At 39.8% G+C, this 23,697-nt stretch overlaps 1 protein-coding gene across 1 annotated transcript; it reads right to left on the bottom strand.

Annotated features, from left to right (window-relative positions):
• Positions 1-1,489: 1,489 nt before the first annotated feature.
• Positions 1,490-19,551, bottom strand: TMEM275 (transmembrane protein 275). Its single transcript, XM_081948929.1, has 2 exons — positions 19,457-19,551; positions 1,490-3,766 (listed from the first exon to the last, which is right to left on the bottom strand). Exon 2 carries the CDS (start codon positions 3,682-3,684, stop codon positions 3,136-3,138), a length of 549 nt encoding a protein of 182 aa, XP_081805055.1. The 5' UTR covers positions 3,685-3,766; positions 19,457-19,551; the 3' UTR covers positions 1,490-3,135.
• Between the last annotated feature and the right edge of the window lie 4,146 nt (positions 19,552-23,697).

The following is a 23,697-nucleotide window of genomic DNA, read 5'->3' as shown; positions in this document are numbered from 1 at the left end:
CTTATTGATCTAACATTCCATTATTCCTATGTTCTGACATATTCATCAGAAGGAACCCTTACCCAGCCCTGTAATGCAACCTCTTTACAAAAGAGATCGTGATATAGAGGATTTATACAGAAGGCACAAATAAAGGACTAACCTAAAACTTACCCAGGAGACTATGACAAAGCCCTACAGGTTTTTTTTATTTTAAAAATACATACCTTCAAGGGGAAATCCTGGAGCTCATTTTTAGCTCAGCTCTGCCCTCGTTTCAATCTGTTAGACTGTCAACTGACCTAAGATAGTTTGAAGCATCTAGTCAAAGGCTGGGGAATCTGTATCGTAGCCTTTAATATATCTTTTACTCCACTTCACAAATGGCCCATGCACAGAAGCATCTACAGCAGGGGTGTCCAAACTTGGGAACTTTAAGACTTGTGGACTTCAACTCCCAGAATTCCCCAGCCAGCCATGCTGGCTGGGGAATTTTGGGAGTTGAAGTCCACAAGTCTTAAAGTTCCCAAGTTTGAACACCCCTGATCTACAGGGATTGGAGCGGGGGAAGGGGTGGGAGAGAAAAGAGAAACTTGAGGCAACTGCCTCAGTTCTCCTTATTCTAGAATTTTGGTTGTAGATGCAGTCAGAGGGAAAGTGGTAATCAGTCTCTTGACATAAAGATACTTATAAATATTGTTTACTATTTTTCCATGAGTCAAAATAATAAACAATGAAATAATTACAAGAGCAGAACACTGACATGCAATTTCCAGAGCTTTTCAAAATGACATCAAATATTCCTTATTAGCTGGAATTTGCCATATTTTTCAGATTATAAGATGCACCTTTTTCCCTCAGAAAAAAGGCTGAAAATGTGGGTGCATCTTATACACTGAATACAGCATTTTTTTGCCTCCTGAAACACCCCCGCCCCTTCACCAAAATGGCCATGCATAGCCTTATAGAGGCTTTTAGAGAGCTCCTGGGAGCTGGGGAGGAAGGAAATGAGCAAAAAGAGGGCGTTTTTTGCTCAATTTTTGCTCCCCCCCCCAGCCCCCAGGAGTACTCTCTAAGCCCCCTAAAGGCTATTCATGCCCTTTTTTAAAAAAATGGGCCATTTTTGGGAGGTCTGCAGAGTGCAAAAACATTTTTTTAATTTGCCTGTTCAAAATCTTGGTGCGTCTTATACTCCGGTGCGTCTTATACTCTGAAAAATACGGTAACACTTTCTGTAAAGAAGATACCAATACTGTCATCATCTTCCTTCATTTCTCTTTCATTTCCTGCATAACTTATGTTTATGTTTAATTTTTGTTAATTTATGACTTCTGTTTTGAATTCATCCCATATAGTTTAAAAGACAGCAAGGTGCCATCAAGTCCTTTTGGTTCCCTTCCATATGCATTTTTTTTAGATATTGCTAACATTGAAGCAGAAAACAAGACGAATCCCCCCAAAAATTTAATCTCTGCCAGAATTATAAAAAGGAAGAATCAATATAGTTCAGCAATGTTTTATGAAAGATGAGATGCAGAAAAGAGGGGGCAGGAGAGCATATAGATGACAAAGAGTTCTTGGACATTCCAACTGGAGCTTACATTTCTCAACTAAACACGTAAATAATCACTGAACTGCTGCCAAGGAAATCAAAAGCAGACAAGCCGCCCACTTAAATATGATACATAGGAGACAAACAATATCTAGAAGTAAACAGTGAGTCAAACTGAAGTTGAACAAAGGCCTTGGATTGGATTAGCAATGCTTGCCATGTTCTTCCTGCACCTTTAGAGCTTTCCAGCCTGTATTGACCCCTAAAATGAGGGGCATCTACAGGGTATAGTCAAAACAGCCAAGATGGTGGTTGCAACAGGTAATCAAATCTCTGCCTGTTTTTTTTTTTTATGTTTCTTGCATTTGCCAACTTGACGTCTTCTTCTTTTTTAACCATAGCCTGCAGACACCACTCACAGTAGTTATCCAAACATAAAGTCTGCTTTATTTGCAAACAAGCACCATCCTCATTAAAGTCACTGAGAAGTAAATTGGTCCAAAGTGGTTAGAAAGAACAACACAGAGATTCTTTTCACTGACAAACATTGCATAAGAGCACACAATTTGTTGCATAAGAAAACTGTTACTGTTTCCCCATTAGAAAGATCTCCTAAGATGCAAAGCTGGCCAAGTTTCTATTATGGACCTTGTGGTCCCTTCTCAAAATGCATGTAATATATACATCTCTGCATGCCTCCATAGTGTACATCTTAAAGGACCAATTTAGGATAAGACAATCCTATAGATCTCCAATACTATAGAAAACGTAAATCGTTTTACATTGATTTACACCATTTGCCCTGTTACATGGTGCATTTTCTCTATTCTCACATTTTCTCATATATATATATATTTATTTTCCATGATACAGTATATATCTGGTGTTCATATACAACCCAACGTGTCTGACTCAGCTGCCAGCTTCATGTGTAACAACTGATGCCGAAAAGCAGAGGACAGAGAAAAGATAATATGCCATCTGATGTACATTAATTTAAATAAGCTTTTTCATCTACCCAATGCAATAAGAATGTGATAAAATCAAGAGGAAAATTCATTTTGATCCCATTAAAGTAGTATATCAAATAGCCTCAAGAGAAGCAAAGTGACCACTTAAATCAGAATATTAATTCTCTTTCGTTTGTAATCAATATTCTGTACAATCCACTGTTCCTTCCAACATTCATGAAAGAACCTGTAATTTTCCACTGCTCTGCTCTGCTCTGCATCTGCATCACCAAATCCTCATCATCACATTATTATTCACCAGCCCATTAATATAATGAATTAAATCCACAGGATATGTGGTTTTCAGTAGCTGCAAGCTATTGATTTATGTATTCCATCTTTCATTTTAATGTCACTGCTGAAAATCCAGACTTTCTCCACCAGTGTCTGGCACTTCCCATCACAGCTGTGTATTGATTGCTAATTGCCACCTTATTATGCCTTTCCCTTAAATTTCTCAATATATTCTAATGCATGTACTGGCCAAATCTAAATTGGTTTCCAGATGCTTTGCTGTGTTGGAAACTCATCTAACCATCTGGTTGTGTTGAAGTGCCTTCTACCCACATACTCATAAATATTCTCCAGTTTGGTTTATGACATGGCAACGTCTCTGGGCAAATTCAGATGTATCGATTCTCCCCCTGCTGTATATTTTGCAACCGGACCATTGTTGTCCATTGTAAAAAGTGTACAGGTCTTAGAATTCTCATGGATTGGAGTCGACCTTTTGGAAGACATGGGAGAGTTGGTTGGGCTCAACTGCACAGCTGTTGTGTCCTGGACAGTGTGTTCGCTTGTTTCGATTTCAAAGGCTGTGCTCCCAGGCTTGATGAGTCCAATATTGGCTCCTGGTTTGAATTTCCTTGTGGTATGAGCAGGGGGCCTTCGGCTGCAAATGCAACAAGCTCCAAAGAAAGTGAATGCCACCACCAGAAGGATGGGACCAATGATGATGGGAGGGTTATTGACAGGCAGGAAGGTCCCAAAAGCAAATGCTCCCACGAGAGTGATGTTAATACCTGCTAGCATGATGCAAAGTCCGCAGGCACAGCAAAGAGCTGGAGAAGGCAAACCTTGAGGCCTGGTTTTCTTCTTCTTTGGTTTCTTGGATAAAGGAGTACTGTTCTTGTCCATGAACATGTTGGCAAGTGTCTCAAAAATGCCCCTGGACTTTACTGCAGAATATTCATGGGACCAACAAGACGGCCGCTCTTTTGAATTTCTGTCAAAAAATAAATAAAAAGCAAGAAAGGCAAATAAGTAAACACACATCATTCATGCTACTTACGAAGATTCACATGGAGTAAAATATTCTAGTTCACTTATTCATCTCTGCAAGTGTGTATTTGCATGACAGCTGGGTCTTCAGAGAAGCATATCTGTGCATTTACTAGAGATGTAAAATCTGAATATGGAATTAATGTGGAATTGATAACATGGCAGCTTCTACTTGTCCGAAACTACCCCCAGAGATTAAAAGACAGATAAGGAGACATCTGAGTTGGAATTACTTGCACCTTCCAGGCTAAAGGAACTGTTGTGTGTCATGCCTATGGGGTGAGCCAGCCCTGGCTTGAAATCTTGGTCCATCTAAATAGCCTTGGTTGAGCAGTCACATTTGAAAGAATGGTTATTCTGTCCTCTGCTGCTGGCAATGAATCTTTGTAAAGCTACAGGAGTTCTGTGCTCAGCACCTGTCTCATCCTAACTACTAAATTCAATTGATGTGCTAACTCAATTGATTTATACCATTCCTTCCCCCTTTTCCCCCCCTCTGATCTCTGCCATCAAATATAGCCACAAACACTTCATTAAAGAACCGTGATGGATTGAAATGGATGATGCTAATCTGGGAGCCAGCCAAAAGACCGTGTACAACACTTCAACAATTCAAAGGCCTGAAGCCTTTCACAGTCTTGCTAAACCTTGGCTTTATTAGCGGTTCAATCAATATTCTGGCTATGTAACTATGGTAGCTTTCTACATCCTCCAGATATATTGCCTACCATCTCTCTATCTAACTTGGCTTCAAAGGGTGTGATGAGTAGTCACATCATCTCTGCATAGGGACAAAAGTTTCAATGTTAAGCAACAATGATATAATTCATTGGCCCTTTGAATGATGTAAAATCACATTAGTAGCTCTTGATTAATATGTATACCTCTCTTATTTCATTATTCTAAAACTTTTCTTGCATCCATTCATTTATTTATTACATTTATTTGGTTGTTTATCTTACTCTCATGTTACTCTGGGCAGGGTATACAATTTAAACATAAAAATCTTTCCAACATTAAAATTTATTAAAAACAGTTAAACACCACATTTAAAAGAATATGGTAACAAAAAGACAGGTGTATGCAGTCTAGCTATACACAGGATAACTATTTAACAGGTGCCCCACTTCCTTGGAATCCCAATCCTGGTAGTATATCCAGGATTTGATGGCCTTGCAGAAGGCCAGGAAGGCTGGTGATAACCTCATCTTGGGGGAATGATGTTCCAGAGGATGGGGATCACAGCAAAAAAAGACCCACTTTCTGGATTCCATTAACAGAAGATTTTTGGCTGATGAAACCTGCAACTCGCCAATGGGGTAGGATTGAGGAGAGAGAGTCCCATAAATAATTTCATCTGGTACCATGCAATTTAGTGCTTTAAAGGTCATAACCAGCACCTTGAATTTGACCTCGAAGCAAACTAGCAGCTGATTTGGCATGTATGTTCTCAGGAACATCTTCAGCCAACACAACATATATGCATACTTCAAACCCAAGAATACACTAAGGCAGAAGCTTGTCCACCCAAGGATAAAACACACACACACAAACTGAGCAATGTGCAGTACATATTGCCATGAGCCACGTGCAGATCTGTGCATTGGGGAAACAAAAGAAAACAAAACATAAACGCATGACACAACAGAGGAGAACAAACTCATCAGGACAAGATTCAGCAGTCCATCGGCATGTAAAAGACAATGACCACTCTTTTGAAGACAGCAAAGTCCACATTTTGGACAGAGGAGACCGCTGGTTTGAAAGAGGGATCAAAGAGGAAATCTACAGTATGTCAAAATTGAACACCCTCTTTCAACAGAGGGAGAGGGATGCAACATCATCTATCTCCAGTCTACAACCAGTTCCAAGGAGGCTCCACACCCATGTGCACTACTCAGGTGACCCTGACAACCAGTGACATGCAATCAGGGGAGGCAGGGGAGGCACAGCATCACCAATCTCATCATGAAAAGAAAAAAAATGTAAAAGGGAAAAGGCAGGTGCTGAGGTGAGGCTAGCTAGCTGCTGCCTCACCGTGAATGACTGCCTAACTGTTTTAGAAAAGCCTCTAAAAAAGCGCCCTCTACTATGAGGCAGGAGAACTGCATGCCTCATTTAGTCTGACTTTTTAGGCGTTTTATGATCGCTCGAGCAGAGTTAAGCGAGGATTAAAAGCCTAAAAAATCCAGAGGTAGGTGAGGCATGCAGTTCTCCTGCCTCATAGTAGAATGTGCTCATTCTTCCTGTGACTCAACTCTTCCCTTTTTCTTCCCTTCTCACTTGCGATACAGTGACAATAAAGGGGGAGCGCAGAGATGTACCTTCATCTCTTCATTGATTCCCCTTTTTAAAGGATGAGCCAGCTTCCTGCTTCTTTTATTTTCTGGAGGTCTCACTCCTTTCTCCATTTCTGCCATTTTTTATTTTATTTTATTTTATTGTTTGGTGTGAATGTGTGTGTGTGTGTGCGGCGCGCATGCTTGTATGTATGTATCTACTTTGGTGGAGATGAAATGGCTGCTGGTATTATTTGGGAAAAAGTTTCGGGGGGAAAGGTTGTGGAGAGGAAGGGAAGGACGACGGGGGTGGCTTTTAGCGCTGATTTGTTTCCCTCTCTTTTCTCTCCCTCTCATTCTCTCCCTTCAGCTCCGTTTCATTTCTCTCTCCCTCTCCCCCTTCTCTCTCTAATTTGTTCCCCTCTCTTTTCCCTCTCTCCCATTCTCTCCTTCCAGCTCTCTTTCATTTCTCTCTATCTTTCTCTCATTTTCCATTTTCTCTTTCATCCCTTTCTTGCGCATGCAAGCAAAATACCCCAGGATCACGGTGGCGGGGACAGCAACTCCTTTCACTGCACTGTAGAGAAGAGCCACGCTGTGCAGGAGACTCCTCAGCGCTAGACTCAGGTCAGCGTGAACCGCGGTCCCCTTCGTGTTGGCTCAGGAAGGAGGGGAATGGGACCGCGGCTCGCGCTGACCTGAGTCTAGTCCTAAGGAGTCTCCTGCACAGCGTGGCTCTTCTCTGCAGCACAGCGGAAGGAGTTGCTGTCCCCGCCACCGTGATCTTGGGCTATTTTGCTTGCACGCGCAAGAAAGAGATGAAAGAGAAAAGGGGAGAGAGAAAGAGAGAGAGATAGAGAGAAATAAAAGACAGCTGGAAGGAGAGAATGGGAGAGAGGGAAAAGAGAGGGAAACAAATTAGAGAGAGAAGGGGAAGAGGGAGAGAGAAATGAAAGAGAGCTGAAGGTAGAGAATGAGAGAGAGAGAAAAGAGAGGGAAACAAATCATGGGGAAAGAAAGGAAGAGAAAAGAAAGAAAGAAAGAAAGAAAGAAAGAAAGAAAGAAAGAAAGAAAGAAAGAAAGAAAGAAAGAAAGAAACTAACTTTCTCAGACGTATGACGAAAGCAATGGCAAGCTAGATCTCTTGCCAAGAAAACTGCAGTTTGCCAGAAGGCACAAATTGGAAGCAAGTCTGATTTTTTAAAAAAGAAAATAACAGATGGCAAAAAAATGCATCTGAAAATAAGATTCTTTATCATTTTGGATAACGTATTATATTGTCAAACTCAAAAGGTTTTTGATACTTAATTGTCATCATCATCTTCATCTTCATCATCATCATCATCATCATCATCATCATCATCATCATCATCATCATCATCTCTCTCTCTCTCTCTCCCCCCTCGGAGGGACTGTCCTCCCTTGTGGAAAACACAACAAGGAACTCCTCAGCTCCTTGCTCCCCCCCAATCTCTTTTTTGTTGTTGTTGGCCACTGGTGGTCACTGCATATGGTCCTCGGCGATACGCTTTTGCCCGCCACCCCTTCGAAATGCGCAAGGATGGGACAAAACGGCACAGATCCTTTTATTAAAAACCCCTGCATTACAAAGGCATTTTAATAAAAATATTGTGATGACGTCAGTGCCTCACCAGCCATAAACCTCACCGCACATCACTGCTGACAACACAGATAAAGCTCCAGGTAGCTTTAAGGACTCACTAAAAGAATGCAAATGACCAGCTGTCCACTAGGAGTATACAACCTTCCATTCCCCACCAGCCAGTCACTTCTTGGATGAGAAGCGAAACACCTTCAAAGGAAAAACGGAAAGTCCAGCTGCCTCTTGAAAAAGCATTTTTGGGACTATGCTCAAGGATATTCCATTTACCTTGGTGGACTTGAGAGAAGCCCATTGTTATGTCAGAGCTTGGAGCTAAAGCAACTAAGGCTACTTATTTAGAGTAAGTCAACATTTTTTTAAATAAGTAGTACCATGGATATTCTTGACAATTTTTCATATCCCACCCCAGCACCTATCTTAGTTATTTTTGCTCTTACTTACTTTATTTGCAGTTTTGCCCTTCATTCTCACTTAAATTAAGTTAAATTCAAATTACTTGGGTAAGAACTTGCTGCTTCTGCATTCCAAATATTAAATCCTGCCCAGAAGTTAGAATAGCCTCAAGCCATGGTTTGAATGGAGAAGATGGCTTGTTTATGCTTTAGAACTGGAAGCATGGAAAAATCCTCTAACGAGTTTCCTGAACTTTAGAATAATTGCAAAGCTAAAATAATTATTTAAGTACTGACAGTCTGGAGAGAAGAGAGCTGCTGCAATCATGCATAGGAGGTAGGAGATACAAGGACATTATCTTGAATTGGCTTAAATTGTAGTTGCGTTGTCCACTCAAACAAACATTTATGCCTCTTAAAGTTGTTTTTATGGTTAAAAGAGCATTTAATCTTGAGATGTTGGGACAAAATCTGCCCCTTACTGGAATTTCCTGTGAGTGGGTTTTATCAGATTAAGATGTTTCTTTAAAATTTCAAAGGATTTGGGGGAAAAGAACATTGAACTCAGAATGGTAGTAATATTTAATATTTTTCTATTGTAGTGACTTTTAGGTAGCCAAGAAAACAATCAAGCAAATTTATCCAAAGTTTCACTTGAGATACAAATGATACAAAGATCTAGGTCTCTGGAGAAAGCTCTAATGCTGAGAAAGATGGAAGGAAAAAGAAGGAGAGAACAGACAATAGCAACATGAAGGAATTCACATAGTTGTGATGGGTGCACTATTAGAAGACCAGAAGAATCAAATTAAGGACAGATCATTATGAAAAAACATCTGTCTATGTGACCTCTAAGACAGGGATGTCAAACTCAAGCCTGGGGGCTGGAGGGATGTTTAGATCTGGCCTGTGGGGTCACCCTGGAAACAACAAAGGATCGGCCCATGGTGCCTCTGCCAGTGAATATGGAGCTCAGGAGGGCCATGCGCAGCCTCCAAGACTCCATTTTAGGCTGCAATGACCTCTTGCAGTCCTCTGCCAGTGAAACCAGAGCCGTTTTCACTGGCAGAGGGCTGCAGGAGGCCGTCACAGCTGAAAATGGAGCTCAGGATCCCGTTTTTGCTGGCTAGAGCACTCAGGCCACCACTAGGCACCTTTTCCACCCTGACAAGAGTGATGTCAAGCTGGCCAGGCCCATCCAAGCCCACAAGATCAAATACAACCCTGATGCAGCCCTCAATGAAATCAAGTTTGACATCCCCGCTCGAAGACACTGACCTGATGGCCCACAATCAGTTAGTGCCTTCTAGAAGTATTACAGTTGCAAGTCCAAACACATGAAATTCTTGAGAACTGCAATCATAACACATCTAAAGGAAACAAGGTTAGGAAAATTGTTCTGAAAAAGAAAGAAAACTCCTAAAATGTTCCATAGGTGACATGCACAGAACAAATGATGAGAAGCATAATATAGTGCGATATGTGACAATATATGATTGCAACTGGCTGGACAAAATTTGGCAGTAAATAATAAGGCCCCAACCTGTCTATTACTTCATCCTACTTTCCACAAGTGTCACTACAATCAGAGCCAAATCATGTCTCTGTATTAATATCCTGAATGAGCAAGTGTTATTGATTGATGTGAAGCCATAGCAAAGCTTTTATTTCTCTGTCAATTGTTTCAATCTGGAAAATAGATTCTGCTTCGGTATTATAGTACATGCAATATATTTAGTAAGTTATCATTTCTATTAGGCATTTTAAGTATTTGTAATTTAATTAATTAGCATACTTGCATCACTTTTTACAGAAACTATGTAAGAAAATTCCACAATCACTAGTTTATCTAGATTTTATTTTCTGCATCAAAGGCACTATACATATACCATCTGTTCTCCTTTTGTCGTCATTCTCTTTTGACATTCACAGTTACTATGAATGTTACAACATGCCCAAGAGTTTTGGAGAGATGGGATTCTCCAAATAAAAGACTCAAAACTTATCCCATAAAGTTTTATTCCCAAATCATTAATGACATAAGTCGAGGTCTCTCTGCCCACTCTTAGAATAGGAAAATGTGGAACATTTTCATGGCTAGTGTTGCAAGGATGAGCTTCTAAATATATACATGCACAGTTGTTTGTTTATATGATTTGCATAACTTCCCATCTTGCAACAGTGGCTGAAGCACAACCAGTGTCAGAGCAGGTATTTTGAGTATTCAGATATTCAAAGAAACAATTCCAAAGATAGGTGTTAATTCTTAAGGCAGAGAAAACTGTCCTTTCAGTGTAGAAATCTCTCTTGCCTGTTGAGCAAAATATTATGGGCCTATTCCAGCAAGTAAAAGCAGAACAAAAAAACTAAATGCAATTTAATAGCAATAGCACTTAGACTTACATACCGCTTCACAGTGCTTTGCAGACCTCTCTAAGCAGTTTACAGAGTCAGCATATTGCTCCCAACAATCTGGGTCCTCATTTTACCCACCTCGGAAGGATGGAAGGCTGAGTCAACCTTGAGCTTGGTAGTGAGATTTGAAGTGCCAAATTGCAGGCAGCCGGCAGGCAGCAAAAGTATCCTGCAGTACTGCACTCTAACTACTGCACCACCATGGCTCTTCTTATGAATATCAAAATTAGCACAATGACTTCCCAAGTGTTTTATAATTATCTCTCTTGTCACTTGGCCTTTGGTAGAAGGACTTTCATGTAGCCAACCATGGAGGCAAGAAAGAACAAGGGACAAAACATGCATTGTGATGGCATGATGCAAATTCTGCCCCTTCAGCATTGCCATGCAATTCCTCAACATGCTGTAAGTACAAATAGACCCAATTCACATTTTGATGATATGGCATATGATTGACATCTTCATGGTTAGAAACAGAGATGTTTGGGCGCTGGACAGAGTCACTCAAGGTTTGGAGGACATGGGGGAGAGTGTTCCTAATTGAGCAATCCTCTAGTAAAAGGTTCATTGAGTCAATGAATTGGGATTTATCAAGCAAGGAGAAGTTGGAAAGTTCTGAATCCCTTTCTGTAAAAATGAAATACAGGGATTAATTTTAGGTATGGTTGTGTGGATCTTTAAAAGAGTGTACAGATAGCCCTTGACTTACAACAATTAGTTTAGTAACTGTTCGAAGTTACAAGAGCTCTGAAAAAAGTGACTTAGGACCATTTTTCACACTTATGACCATTGTGTCATCCCCATGGTCATGTGATTTACATTTGGATGCTTGACAACTGGTTCGTATTTATGACAGTTGCAGAGTCCTGTGGTCATGTGATCTTCTTTTGTGACCTTCTGACAAGCAAAGTCAATGGCGAAGCTAGCTTCAATTAACAGCCATATTCCTAAGGCAGGGGTGTCCAAACTTGGGAACTTTAAGACTTGTGGACTTCAACTCCCAATTCTGGGAGTTGAAGTCCACAAGTCTTAAAGTTCCCAAGTTTGGACACCCCTGTCCTAAGGTAACAACTGCAGTGATTCCCTTAACAAATACGGCAAGAAAAGTCAGAAAAGGTGGCAAAACTCCCTTAACAAATTTCTCACTTAGCAACCTAAATTTTGGTCTCAATTGTGTTTGTAAGTCCAGGACTACCTGCATTGCTTTGAGGTTTGTCAAGGGAAGTGTTCCTTTATACTCTGCCAGAAAATCAAATGTCAGTCTACTTCTACAATAACTTCACTTTGTAATAATAACTTCTGCATGTGCCAACTGGGCAATATAAGCAACTTTGTTCCTCCACAAGGTGAAGCATGTTATTGAAACCAGTTGCACCTGAGTGGCATACCTGTAGTATTAAACCTAAAATCCAATTATCCACAGTCAGAATATGTTTCTAGACTTAAAGGTAAAATGCTATGCTTGATGTTAAAGGCTGCTCAGGAAAGCTAAGCAGTATTTCTAACAGTCAATGAGAGCGATATGGATGTCTTGCATCTCCTTCCTCATCATGAGTGGAAGCAATTCTAGGCAGTTCAGCAATGACTCCACCTACATGCCACCACATATGCAAGTTCAAATTTGGATGAAGCTGGATTCCTTTTTGTGTTGTGCTTGACAGAAAATATACCAGATGAGGAAAAACAATGTCTTAAGAGATCCACAGTGCTCTAGTTTAGAGTTAGGTTAGTTTGTTTTCAAAACACAAATAACTTTTAACTAGCATGCTTACAAGTATCCCCAGTTAAAACCAGTCCCCCTTTTCTGTCACATTCAATAAGAGCGGAACTCAGGAAGGTAGAATAGAGCAAAAAAAAATTGTGACAGGATCATGTCGTGGCTCTTCCAAGGGAAGGAGTCAAATATTGAACTGCAAACCTCTGTTCTAAGGAGTGCTTGACACAGTAGTATCTCATTCCCTTAACACTGGTTTAATTAAGGATGCTTTAAACCTGTCTCACTCATGGGCTGGGGGTGAGATGAATGTTGCATCATATGGGCATAGCAGGAACAAAAAGATGTTGCCATATGTGTTTGCTCCATAATGAAACACCAGTGGGAAAAGCCCAAGAGGCCTAGTCAGGTGCATCAGAAGAAAGACCATTCATTCCAGCATCCCTTATGTCCCACAGCAGTCCATTTACTGTAAAGACATTTTGAGCCCTTTAGTCAGAAAGACTTCAGCAAACAGATTAGGATAGCCCAGCAGGGGGAGGTATAAGACTAAAGGTTTGCATGCTGTACTTGCAAACATTTGGGTTCTCAAACTTCCACTGCTGTAGAATAACTCATCCATTATTTCCATGTACTATGGCTTTTAACTCAATTTTGTCTTATTTCATTGGAATCCATCCTCACCCCACGTTTCCTATTGTTAATTGGACTCTGTTGCAATTAAGTTAGTAGCAATTGTAGACAGAAGGTTGTGTTAGGCTACAGTCACACACACACACACCCCAAATAAACTGAGCCTGGTAGCATCTTTCCAAACTAACAACTTTTTTTGAAAGGTATCAGTTTTTGTGAGCTGCAGCTCACTTTATTGGATGCTTGGAGTGACTTAACTGAAGTAGAATGGTGATGTAGAAAATAAATTGTCTCACGTGTAACCTGAATTTGCCTTAAAGAGAACTGTAACTCACAAGATCTTAAATTTGTTAAGCTGAAAAGGTGCTACTAAACTCCTTCTAGTATGAGCAGTGGTGGCGCAATGGTTAGAGTGCAGTATTGCAGGTGATTTCTATTGCCTGCCGGCTGCCTTCAATTTGGCAGTTCAAATCTCACCAGGCTCAAGTTTGACTCAGCCTTCCATCCTTCCAAGGTGGGTAAAATGAAGACCCAAATTGTTGGGGGAAATATGCTAACTCTGTAAACCACTTAGAGGGAGCTGTAAAGCACTGTAAAGCAGTGTATAAGTGCTATTGGTATTGCTATTCTGATGTTCAGATAAATAGCAAACCTCCTACCCCTGCTAAATAAATCAAATGGAAGAATTAAGAATTCTTATATTCAAAGAAACTCTTAAGAGGTATCTGGGACAGTAGGATAGCCTCTTACAGCTCTATTTATCAAGCATAGCCTCCTTTCCTTTCTTACTTTTAAAAGATGCTCATATCAAGGTGGGTTGTACCTTTCGCATTATCTACCCTATCTTCCACCAAGCGACTAAATTAAAATCTGATTTTAAATTCCACACTGTTAAACAGTTAGAAGAACAAAGTCTAATGGTAGTATTTATCTTATAGGAAACTGCACCCAGTTCTGAATGTCCGCATAACAGAATGATTGAGGATGCAATTCATCAGACTGCGATCTTCCACTTTAGTGAGATTTCCCCTGACTTAAATAATGGTTTTTAATGTTGCATTTCTGCATATGCCTCAGCATACAGAAGGTTAACCAATAATTATTATTTTTTTGCCATTGTATCTTGAGGATACAGTTTCTCTTATTACACATGCTTCAAGCTTGTGAAAAGGTACGAGCTGTTTGCAGCCCTTTCATGCAGACATTTTTGGCCCCTTAGGATCAGGCCGCATCCTTCTGGAGATCGAGCCTGAAACTCTGCTGTAATAGTGCTATAATCTACTTCCTACCAGAATTTCTGGTAAAGGTAAAACAGGAGCAGAACAGAGATGGCATTGTTGGTGTATAGTTTGGGCATTAAAGCATTGTTCTCAGCCAAGCTTCAAGCTCTGCTAGAGTGCCAACTGATTGTGAAGACGTTGCTTTAGAATGGAAACTGCTGTGAAAATGGTAGGGCAGATTTCTTTTTTAATATGAAGTAAAGAATGCCAGCCGGGCTGCTAGCGTGAATTATGTTTGTGGAATGCTTCAGAACTTGTTGCCTTTACTTCTATCTGCCTATTTCTCTTTAGGATACCCTCTCTTTGGGCAAAGTGTCCCCGAAGAAAGAATATTTATGCATTCCTCTACTGTGACCTCAGTTAAAAAATTAGAATTTTTTGAAGGGAATTCTCCATTTACGGGTGTGAATTAGGCTGTCACTTGGATTTATATGCCAGGCAGCAATAACTCTTGATCCCTTTTCATCCACGTAAGAGCAATAGCAATGCACTCAAAACTGAAAATGGGATAGACTAATTTAAACTAAAATAAATTAATAAATTAAAATGACATGCTACCTTAGCAAGACCAATAGATCTGTGTGATTGTTTATTACAGTAATAACAGTGTGTGCATTTACTGAGTTATTTGGGTGACCCTAACATGTGGTTAGGGTGGGAGCTATCCATTACAGAATCTCTGAACAGAGACACCACTCTCCGAATACAAAAAAATTCAAGTCAGAGAAACAAGTTGTTGCTTTCAAGCTAAATTTCTACGCAGAATAGCCAAAGATTGCCTGGCCTGCTGCCTTTGGAAACAGGATGTTAGTCTAAGAAGCCTAGAGGCACTTTACACAATCTGTCAGCTTGTCCATGAGCTCAACACATTTTATTCCACCTATCCTTCACCTGCCCAAGATCAGTTAAATATGTCGCCTTCACTTAGTTCAAGCAGCATGAGTAGGAAGGCCAGCTTTACAGTCTCTCCTTAAGATACTCTTGCTATCTGAGGTCACAGGACCAACTTGGGTGGGAATTTTCATGTATTACATCATTATTTTTCTATCCGACAGGTGATCTTCGAGTTTTGATGTCCTCAAATATTTTAATTAAAGCCGTTTTTCTTCCTACTGAAGTGGGGATTTTAAATCAGGGGGCTTGTTTTTGTTTCTTTCACTTTTAGATCTCCCTGAGGATGATTCACAAAATAAAATAATTAAGAAACACATTTCCTTTACAAAGTTAATGTTCTATCTTTTCCCCTCAAGTGGGATAGGTTCCAGGCTCCAGCTATGCCTCACATATAATTGTTTCCCCAAAATTGCTCATTTCTTTAATTTTCAGTGAAGCTTATTTCTGAGTACTGTACACATATATAATCCTCAGTTAATGTCAATTAGTGTTAAAAAGAGACACTTATTTGGAAATAGTCTTTATCTGACACACTGAAACTTAATAATACAGGTAGCTCATTAGATATTCTGAAAAAGAAATTATTCATAATATAGCCCAGAATCTCTTTTCTAGAACTAGTTACCTGCGGGATCGTATTCTGCCCCATACATCCCTACGACCCATCCGCTCGCACAGAGAGGGACTTCTCCAGGTGCCGTCCACCAGACAGTGCCATGGGGCGGTGCCTAGGAGCAGAGCCTTCTCTGTGGCGGGCCCAGCCCTGTGGAATGACCTCCCCCCGGATATTAGGACCACTACTGACCTCCGCTCCTTCCGTATAAAGCTCAAGACCCACCTATTCCAAATAGCCGGCCTGGCTCAATCATAACTTCATAACGCTCCTGATGGGTTTTTTAATTCAGTAATTTTATTTAATGGGATTTTAAATTGTGTTTTTTAATTGTCTTTCACTTATGAGTCTACCTCCTCCATGCACATGTATATGTCTTTGTTCTTTATGTATATATGTTTGTCTTTATCTGTATTTTATCTGTTTTGATTGTACGCCGCCCCGAGTCCTTCGGGAGAGGGTTGCGGCTAATCAAATAAAATTATTATTATTAATTATTAACTGTTTATTACAAGCTACATAAGCTGTCTAAGCCAAAGCCAATATTTGGCTTTTGACTGTAATTTACTTCCTCCTTAGACAATATGATCTTCTTATGTCTACTGTACTATATATCCAGAACAGCAGCTTTACTGATGGGTACATGTTTGGAATATGGTAAATAGAAGGGTATCATTAGGAAATATGTATCTAAATGGATATATTCTATCCAAATGAGATCCATGTTCAAGTGGCTAGCAATAGCACTTAGACTTATATACCGCTTCACAGGGCTTTATGGCTTTACTTTCTAAACTGTTTACAGAGTCAGCATATTGCCCTCAACAATCTGGGTCCTCATTTGACCGACCCTGGAAGGATGGAAGGTTGAGTCAACCATATTAAATTCAAGAAGTAGTAATAAAATATTTTGTTAACCTTAAATTATAATATTCCAAGTAATAACCGCAAGTAAAGAAGACTCTGAGGTTTGAGTTTCCTCAAAGTTCCATTATATTAGAGATGTCATATTGACACATCTGGGAAATCCCAAATCTGAAAGTTTCCAGGTTTTCCCCACACAAATGAAAGTTAAAGTCCCTGCCCAGCACCCACATGTCTATCACATGATCCAATCAGGCACAATCCAAAACTGGATGCCTCCCAGTCACACCATCACAGCAGGGCAAGATGTCCTTGACTCTCTGAGAAAGAAATGTTATTTTGACTATATATTACCCATGCTCTATATAATCCCTCCTCCCATTTTTCCACAGTAGAAAATGTGACAGGCCTGAAGGCTGAATGTAAAAGATGGCTTCCAGGTCTGACAATTTTTACTTTCAACCCATTGAGGCATAATCTACGGTATAAAAATCTTCATGGTTACATTATACAAAATGTGCTATTGTATTATTTGTAGCTATTAATAGAGTGGAATCTATCAGTGTATCAATATTTTCAATATTTTCCCACACACTAAATTAGTTTTACATAATAGTAAGCAAATAAGCACCTTGGCACCAATAAATTTGGCATGAGGGGGTATTTTTTTATGCCAAAGTATGGGAAACGAGACACCGCTGTATGCTGCTGATAAATGTATATACTTATCTATTATACACAAATATATATACTTTACTTATATACATATATATATATATATATATATATATATATATATATATATATGTGTGTGTGTGTGTGTGTGTGTGTGTGTGTGTGTGTATGTATGTATGTATGTATGTATATATATATATATATATATATATATATATATATATATATATATATATATATATATATATATATATATATATATATATATATATATATATATATATATATATATATATATATCTGCAGTGGAGCATATTATGATGGAAAACTAAGTACACCCTGCATTAGAACTATGTAGTAGAAAGCAAAGGAGATAGGTAGTGCTTCTCTGCATTGGGAATATTGCCAAATTAAACTTATTGTGCGAATGTATTTAAAAAATCATCAAATCTCTACTCATTCTGCGCTAATTCATGTTAAAAAAGTGACTCCTAGTGTCAACACCCCTATTTTCCTAGATGTAAGATTTATCATATTCAATAGGTATTACTTCTGGGTAAAGATGTACAGTGTTACACTCTACGGGATTTATATTAAAGCATTTTGTCTTACTGAAAGATTCAGGCAAACCTCAAAGACTGAAACATCTGGTTTTCTTTGTTGGGTTCACTTTGTTTTGAAATAAAACAGTGTTCTCATATTAATCTGAGGGAGATGGGTGGTGAAGAAGTAAGAAATGTGAAATATAAAATTTGTTGATTATTAAAAGCCTTAAGCTTATAGAAATGTGGACGTTCGTGTATCTACTATGGGTATATATTGTACTGATGGTAGTAGCAACAGTTGATGTTAAAAACATCTAAGAACATCCCATTCTTTAACTATATCCCATTTTACAGAATGATTTCTGGGCAAAGGGAACTATAGGATTAGTGGAGTGGAGATTATGACCAGGTATTCGCGCACCATATTTCATTGAATGCATCAATTAGCAGACATTTCTAGAGAACCAGTGTTCCAATATTTTCTCAAGATAAAATCTGGTACAGTATATTAATGGGGGACTTCAGATCAAAGAAAATTTGAAGAGCATATTTGATAGAAAAGCTTTACTCATAAGTAAGTCCTATGAGTTCATGTTCCATCTGAAAGCTGTTGATATATATTTACCCAAAGCAGTTCAATTGCATGAAAATTGGGGAAATTGCAGGAGTAAACATAGACATTGGCTAAAGAGTAAACAATATTATACTTTTAAAGAGTCCAACACATTTCTAAATGGTGGTAATATATATTCCTATCTTCTGTTATAGATCTAATTACTCCAGTGGAGGTTCAAGCTAGAAATTCATTCTTAAGATTGGAAGAAAGATACTGAATTAATGCACACAAACATTTAAAAAGTTACATATATAAAGCAGGGTATGCATAGCCGTCTACCATTTTTTAAAAAAAATGGTGATCAAGAGATCCCATGTTTATGGAAGTCATGTGAAGTCATCACCAAAGTGGGAAGGGCATAAATGTCCAGGGTTTTGCAATGGGATATGTACATTTGAAGCTTTAAAAAAAGAGGATATATGACTTCTTCCAACAAACGTACCATATCATGAAGTCATACCACTAACTCCTGACAGTTTGTCCTCAAAATTTAACAGTGCAGTTTTCAAGATTTCTGGGAGTCCAAAAAGTAGTTCTGAAACTGCCTGTGGTCATGCTTGCCCATGATCTTAGGACAAACTTCTCCATTTTAATCTAAATGGAGAGCAGATATATTCTCATATTTAAATCCGTGAACAATAATTTTATAGGGATCACTGAAGAAGAAAAAATCAGGTCTAAAGAAATGTGCTAGATTTTCTGAGAATTGGTAATCAGCTAATTTTCTCTCCTCCTCCTCCTCCTCCTCCTCCTCCTCCTCCTCCTCCTCCCCTCCTCCTCCTCCTCCTCCTCCTCCTCCTCCTCCTCCTCCTCTTCCTCCTCCTCCTCCTCTTCCTTAATACAATGATGGCTTCTATTGCATCTCAATTAAACCAGGTACTTTACAGAGAATTAAATGCCTGCCTCTGCCCTCATATAGAAATCCATTCATTAATAAAGCAAAATTTTCTGAAAAATAAATGGAATTACTGACAACCTCTCAAATAATTGGAAGTGCATTAATTTGATTTTACACACACACACACACACACACACACACACGTGTACACAAACGCTAAAGTGGGTTTTCCTTTTAAAGGACTTGATTTACCTGCACTTGAGCCACACTTCAGTAGAAGAGCTGTATCCTTAAACGGATTTTTTTTCCCCACATTGAACCATCAGAAGAAACAGGAGAAGAAGGACCAGGAGATCTGGATACAGGAATCCCCCAAAGAGAGAAAGTACCCTGGGATCTGCGGACTTCAACTGAGCATCACAACTGTGAGAAACTTGGGCTGAGCTGCAGCATCGCTGAGGTGTTGAGCTCTCTGGGAGGTGGATCATCTCCTTGACGCTGCCTACACCAATTTTCTGAAGCATCAGCTGGTCCAGGCGGAAGGTTGGATGGAATCCGCAGCTTCACAAAGTCTCCACCCACCCCTCCCGGGAGGATGCCATGTCTTTTCCTATGGATAGGAAGATTCACGTGCAGCATATTTGCTCGCTCTCTCAGCCTCTGCATCCACGCAACAACAGCAAACGAGCGCAACACAGCAATGAGCTCGCCTCTCACCGGAACCTGAGAGGAAGCCAAATCGCTAGAGCTCTGCAAGGAGGCAGGGTTATCTCTTCCCTAATACGTAGGGTTGCCTGTATCGACCCAGTAGAAGCTAGGGCTCTTTTCCATACCCCCTGTCGCTGCTCACGGCTATGGTGCTGAAAATAGCAACAATTCCCACTGTAGCTGTTTTCTGGACCGTCAACACCAGGGGCAGTGTGGATCGGATTTTTTTTTCCAATCAAATCTAACTCTTATCGCGCTTTATCCCCCCTCCTTCCTCCTCTCTTTTCCTGCCTAGCCAAATTATCAATTAATAAGGCAGTGCCCGTAGGGAAGCCCCACGATCCTTCAAATGGCAGGGAAAATCTTTTGAAAATCACAGGTCGTTTGACTCTCAGAGGGAGAGAAGGCACCAAAACAAAAGCCTTCTAATAGGCAGAAGAGGTGGGGGGGGGATCAATGCTTGTTCTCTGCCCCGTCTCATTTCTTTGTTCCTTGATAGAAAGTGTTTTCTCAGAAAGAAACACACACACCCTCTCTCATTCAGTGCTAAGAAATCAGAAGTAAGAATGGAGATAGAATGGCATTCATTTAATTTCAAAAGAACCTTTCAGTAGGTGTAAACATTAGAGGGAAATAACAGGAGAGAGAGATTAGGTGCTTGTGAAAGGAAGGTGATAGATTCAGACAAAAGCTCTGTATTGTTTAGGAGACAGCAAATAAAGAGGATTACAAAATGAAGCTAATAATTTATTAGTCCATTAACTTCTCAGTTTAGGACATTTATTAATGCCAAAGAGCAAAATGTCTCACACAGACCAATCAAGTTATTATATAAAACTTACAAGATTTCATGGATCGAGATAATTATAATTCACCAGCACTTTGTCAATACAAAAGGTGTTAGTCTTTTCAAGTGTCACAAGCATGTACTGTTTTTGCTGCAAGAAACAAGTGTGGCTGTACCTCAGGAATATTTCACTTTAATTGGTGTGGTTAATAGCAGAGGAGTCCAGTTGAAACACAATATATGGAGACAATTGAATTTGAAAGCGAGATAAGATGCACACAGCTTCAGACTAAAGAGAAGATGGAGTGCTTATTAAAACTCAGTTTTAAAAAATTAAGCTTATGAAAAAGTTGAACCTACTCATACGTGTGCTGAGTCCTGTTTTTAATTAGAGTGGTGTGAATGTGTGTAGCCCATAAGGTATTATTTTCACTGATACTCCCAGAAGATTTTCAGTTTTTGAGCCCAGACTAAGTTGACCAGGGGTTACCAACCTTTACAGCACATGCACTATATAAAGTCAGCTTATACCTTATTCTACCTTAAGCTTTCACTTGATATAGCAAAGGTGGCCTTTTCTGCCTCAATGCTTTCCTTTAGAAGTGTATGTGGGGGTGAGGGGCTGACCTCTCTTACAACTACCTCACTGAAGAACATCTTCAGTACATGACTATGCAGAGATCACCTTTGTTGAGGGAAGTGGCAAAACTACTATTCCATGCTGAAGCAGTTGAGGGACCTTTAAAAGATTTCATCCCTCACAACTTTCACAAAAGCCTAAAAACCCATTCAGTGCTTTGCACTGTCATAATATATATTTTTGTGTTAAAAGGCAGTGAGGTCTTTTGCCTGCATTTTGAACACTTTCAGTCTCGACTTCAGCACTAAACCACCATGTTACGATCTTATTCAATTACTTGTCCATAGTAAACCATTTTTCTTTCTAGAGATTGGTTAGAGAAATACATTACTATAGTTACTGCTTTACATACAAGAGAAATCCAGGGTCATTCTAGTACCGTGTTTCCGCGAAACTAAGACCTCCCTGGATAAAAAGCCCAATCGGGCTTTTGAGCACATGTGCTAAAATAAGCCCTCCCCAAAAAATAAGCCCTCCCTGAAAATATTGCAACACAGCAGCAGCCATGAGGTGACCACGCTTGCTGCCTCCTGAACCTCAAAAATAATAAGACCTCCCTGAAAATAAGGCCAAGTGCTTATTTCGGGAGGAGGGGTCAAAAGAAAATAAGACCCTGTCTTATTTTGGGGGAAACATGGTAGTAGAATGTACTACTCTAGTAGTAGTAGTAGTAGTAGTAGTAAAACTAGTAGTAGAATCCAGTAGTAATAGTACTCATATTTATTACAGGCAGATTATTGCATTTATAATCTGCCTTTCATTCAGGAGCTGAAGGCAATAAGTAGACCACCCTCCCTTCTCTTATTTTTGTGACAAAAATCCTGTATGGTAAGTTTGGGTTGGGAGGAAGTGATTGGTACTTCATTTCATCACACAGAAAACTTTTATGGTGAGGGTAGGCTGATCTCTGGGCCTCCCTGTTGTTAGTCCAATGCAGTAGCTACTAAACACAGTGACTGTATGACAGAAAATTACTTCTGCCCAACATTTGGATCTGCACTTCTTTCCTTTAGAAAATAATATGAGAAGTAGTCAAGAATTTCTTTGTTTTTAAAGGCAGTTTTTTATTGCTAATTGGTCAGTCTGGGACACAGAAATATATAGAATCAAAGGCTCAAAGAGACAGGGGCATACAACAAAACAGAACAATGTCCCAGGCTTTGCTACTGTATGTCTTCTGTCCATTGAATGAGACTGAACTACAGAGGGAGAGAACATGACCCTCAGTTACTGGTGAACCACAATTCCTGATGGTCCATGTCAATGATGGGGAGGGACATTTCAGCCACACCCAGATGGCCACCAATTCCCTACCTGTGCAGAGAGACATCAATCACACCTGTGGTACCTACCGCTCCACAAAACATCAGCATATAACATTTGCACTCAGTTTTACCCTCCCTCCAGCCAGGGGGTGGGCTTCAAAAATTTCACCAGCGGGTTCTCTGCCCCGTTGCTGGGTGGGTGCAACCATGGTGGGTGTGGCCTAGTTGGCCGCCTGCACCACAGCAGAGGGGGGCATTTTTGCCTTCCCCAGGTCCGGAGGCCCTCCAGAGGCCAAAAATAGGCCCATTTCTGGCCTTCTGAAACTTCCAGGAGGCCCGTTCTTCCTCACCACCAAGCCTTTGCTTGGGTCCTGCGCTTACCTCGTATTCAAAATGGTCTGCGTGGAGACTCCTGGGAGAGGTGTGGCAGGGTGGGTGGGGCCAGCCAGGTGTGGGATTTGGAGGTTCTCCGAACTGGCCATAATGAACCTGTAGCAGCCTACCTCTGCTCCAAGCCTTTTTAGATATTTACTGAAACACTTTGGGAGGCCTGTTAAACTCTTGAGTTTTCTGGAACATCGTTTTTTTGTCATTCCACTCTTCATTTTTGCAGTAAAAATGCTGGCTGCTACAATTGTTTGCCAAAGGGTGATAGTTAAACTGATTTAATTTGATAGACATTGCCTGCCTGAATCTGAACAAAATTCTTCTGAAACCATTTATGTGGAAAAGAGTGGAATATCAGTGAACATGTCACATACCTGGGGAAAAATCATTAAAGAACAGCATGTTATATTTATGTTTTTCCTTTCTGTCAGAAAGTGTGATGTTTCTGCAAATGTATCATTTACTAATATGCAGATGTTTCTTACATCATTCAACCATCTTAGAAATGCAATTTGAAGCTCACTCTTATGAACTCTTTAATCAATAAAAAAAATCCTATGGATTCAAATGTGACTAACTTCCAGTATCTGTGCAGGAGACTAAAGTTTGAGAATTTTAGCTTCCCAGCTAAACACACATTGCAGTGAAGCTTATACCATGGATCTAAAGCACTTTGTCTACAGGATGCTTATTTATGTAGAAATCC

This window comes from Natrix helvetica, assembly GCF_964273705.1.
Source record: "Natrix helvetica genome assembly, chromosome: 3".
Taxonomy (NCBI): Eukaryota; Metazoa; Chordata; class Lepidosauria; order Squamata; family Natricidae; genus Natrix; species Natrix helvetica.
The sequence above is the reverse complement of the archived record's forward strand: the minus strand, read 5'-3'. Positions and strand labels throughout refer to the sequence as shown.

Bases quoted from the DNA above. Each gene is read 5' to 3' on its own strand.
- TMEM275 (XM_081948929.1), bottom strand. From the start codon at position 3,684: ATGTTCATGGACAAGAACAGTACTCCTTTATCCAAGAAACCAAAGAAG.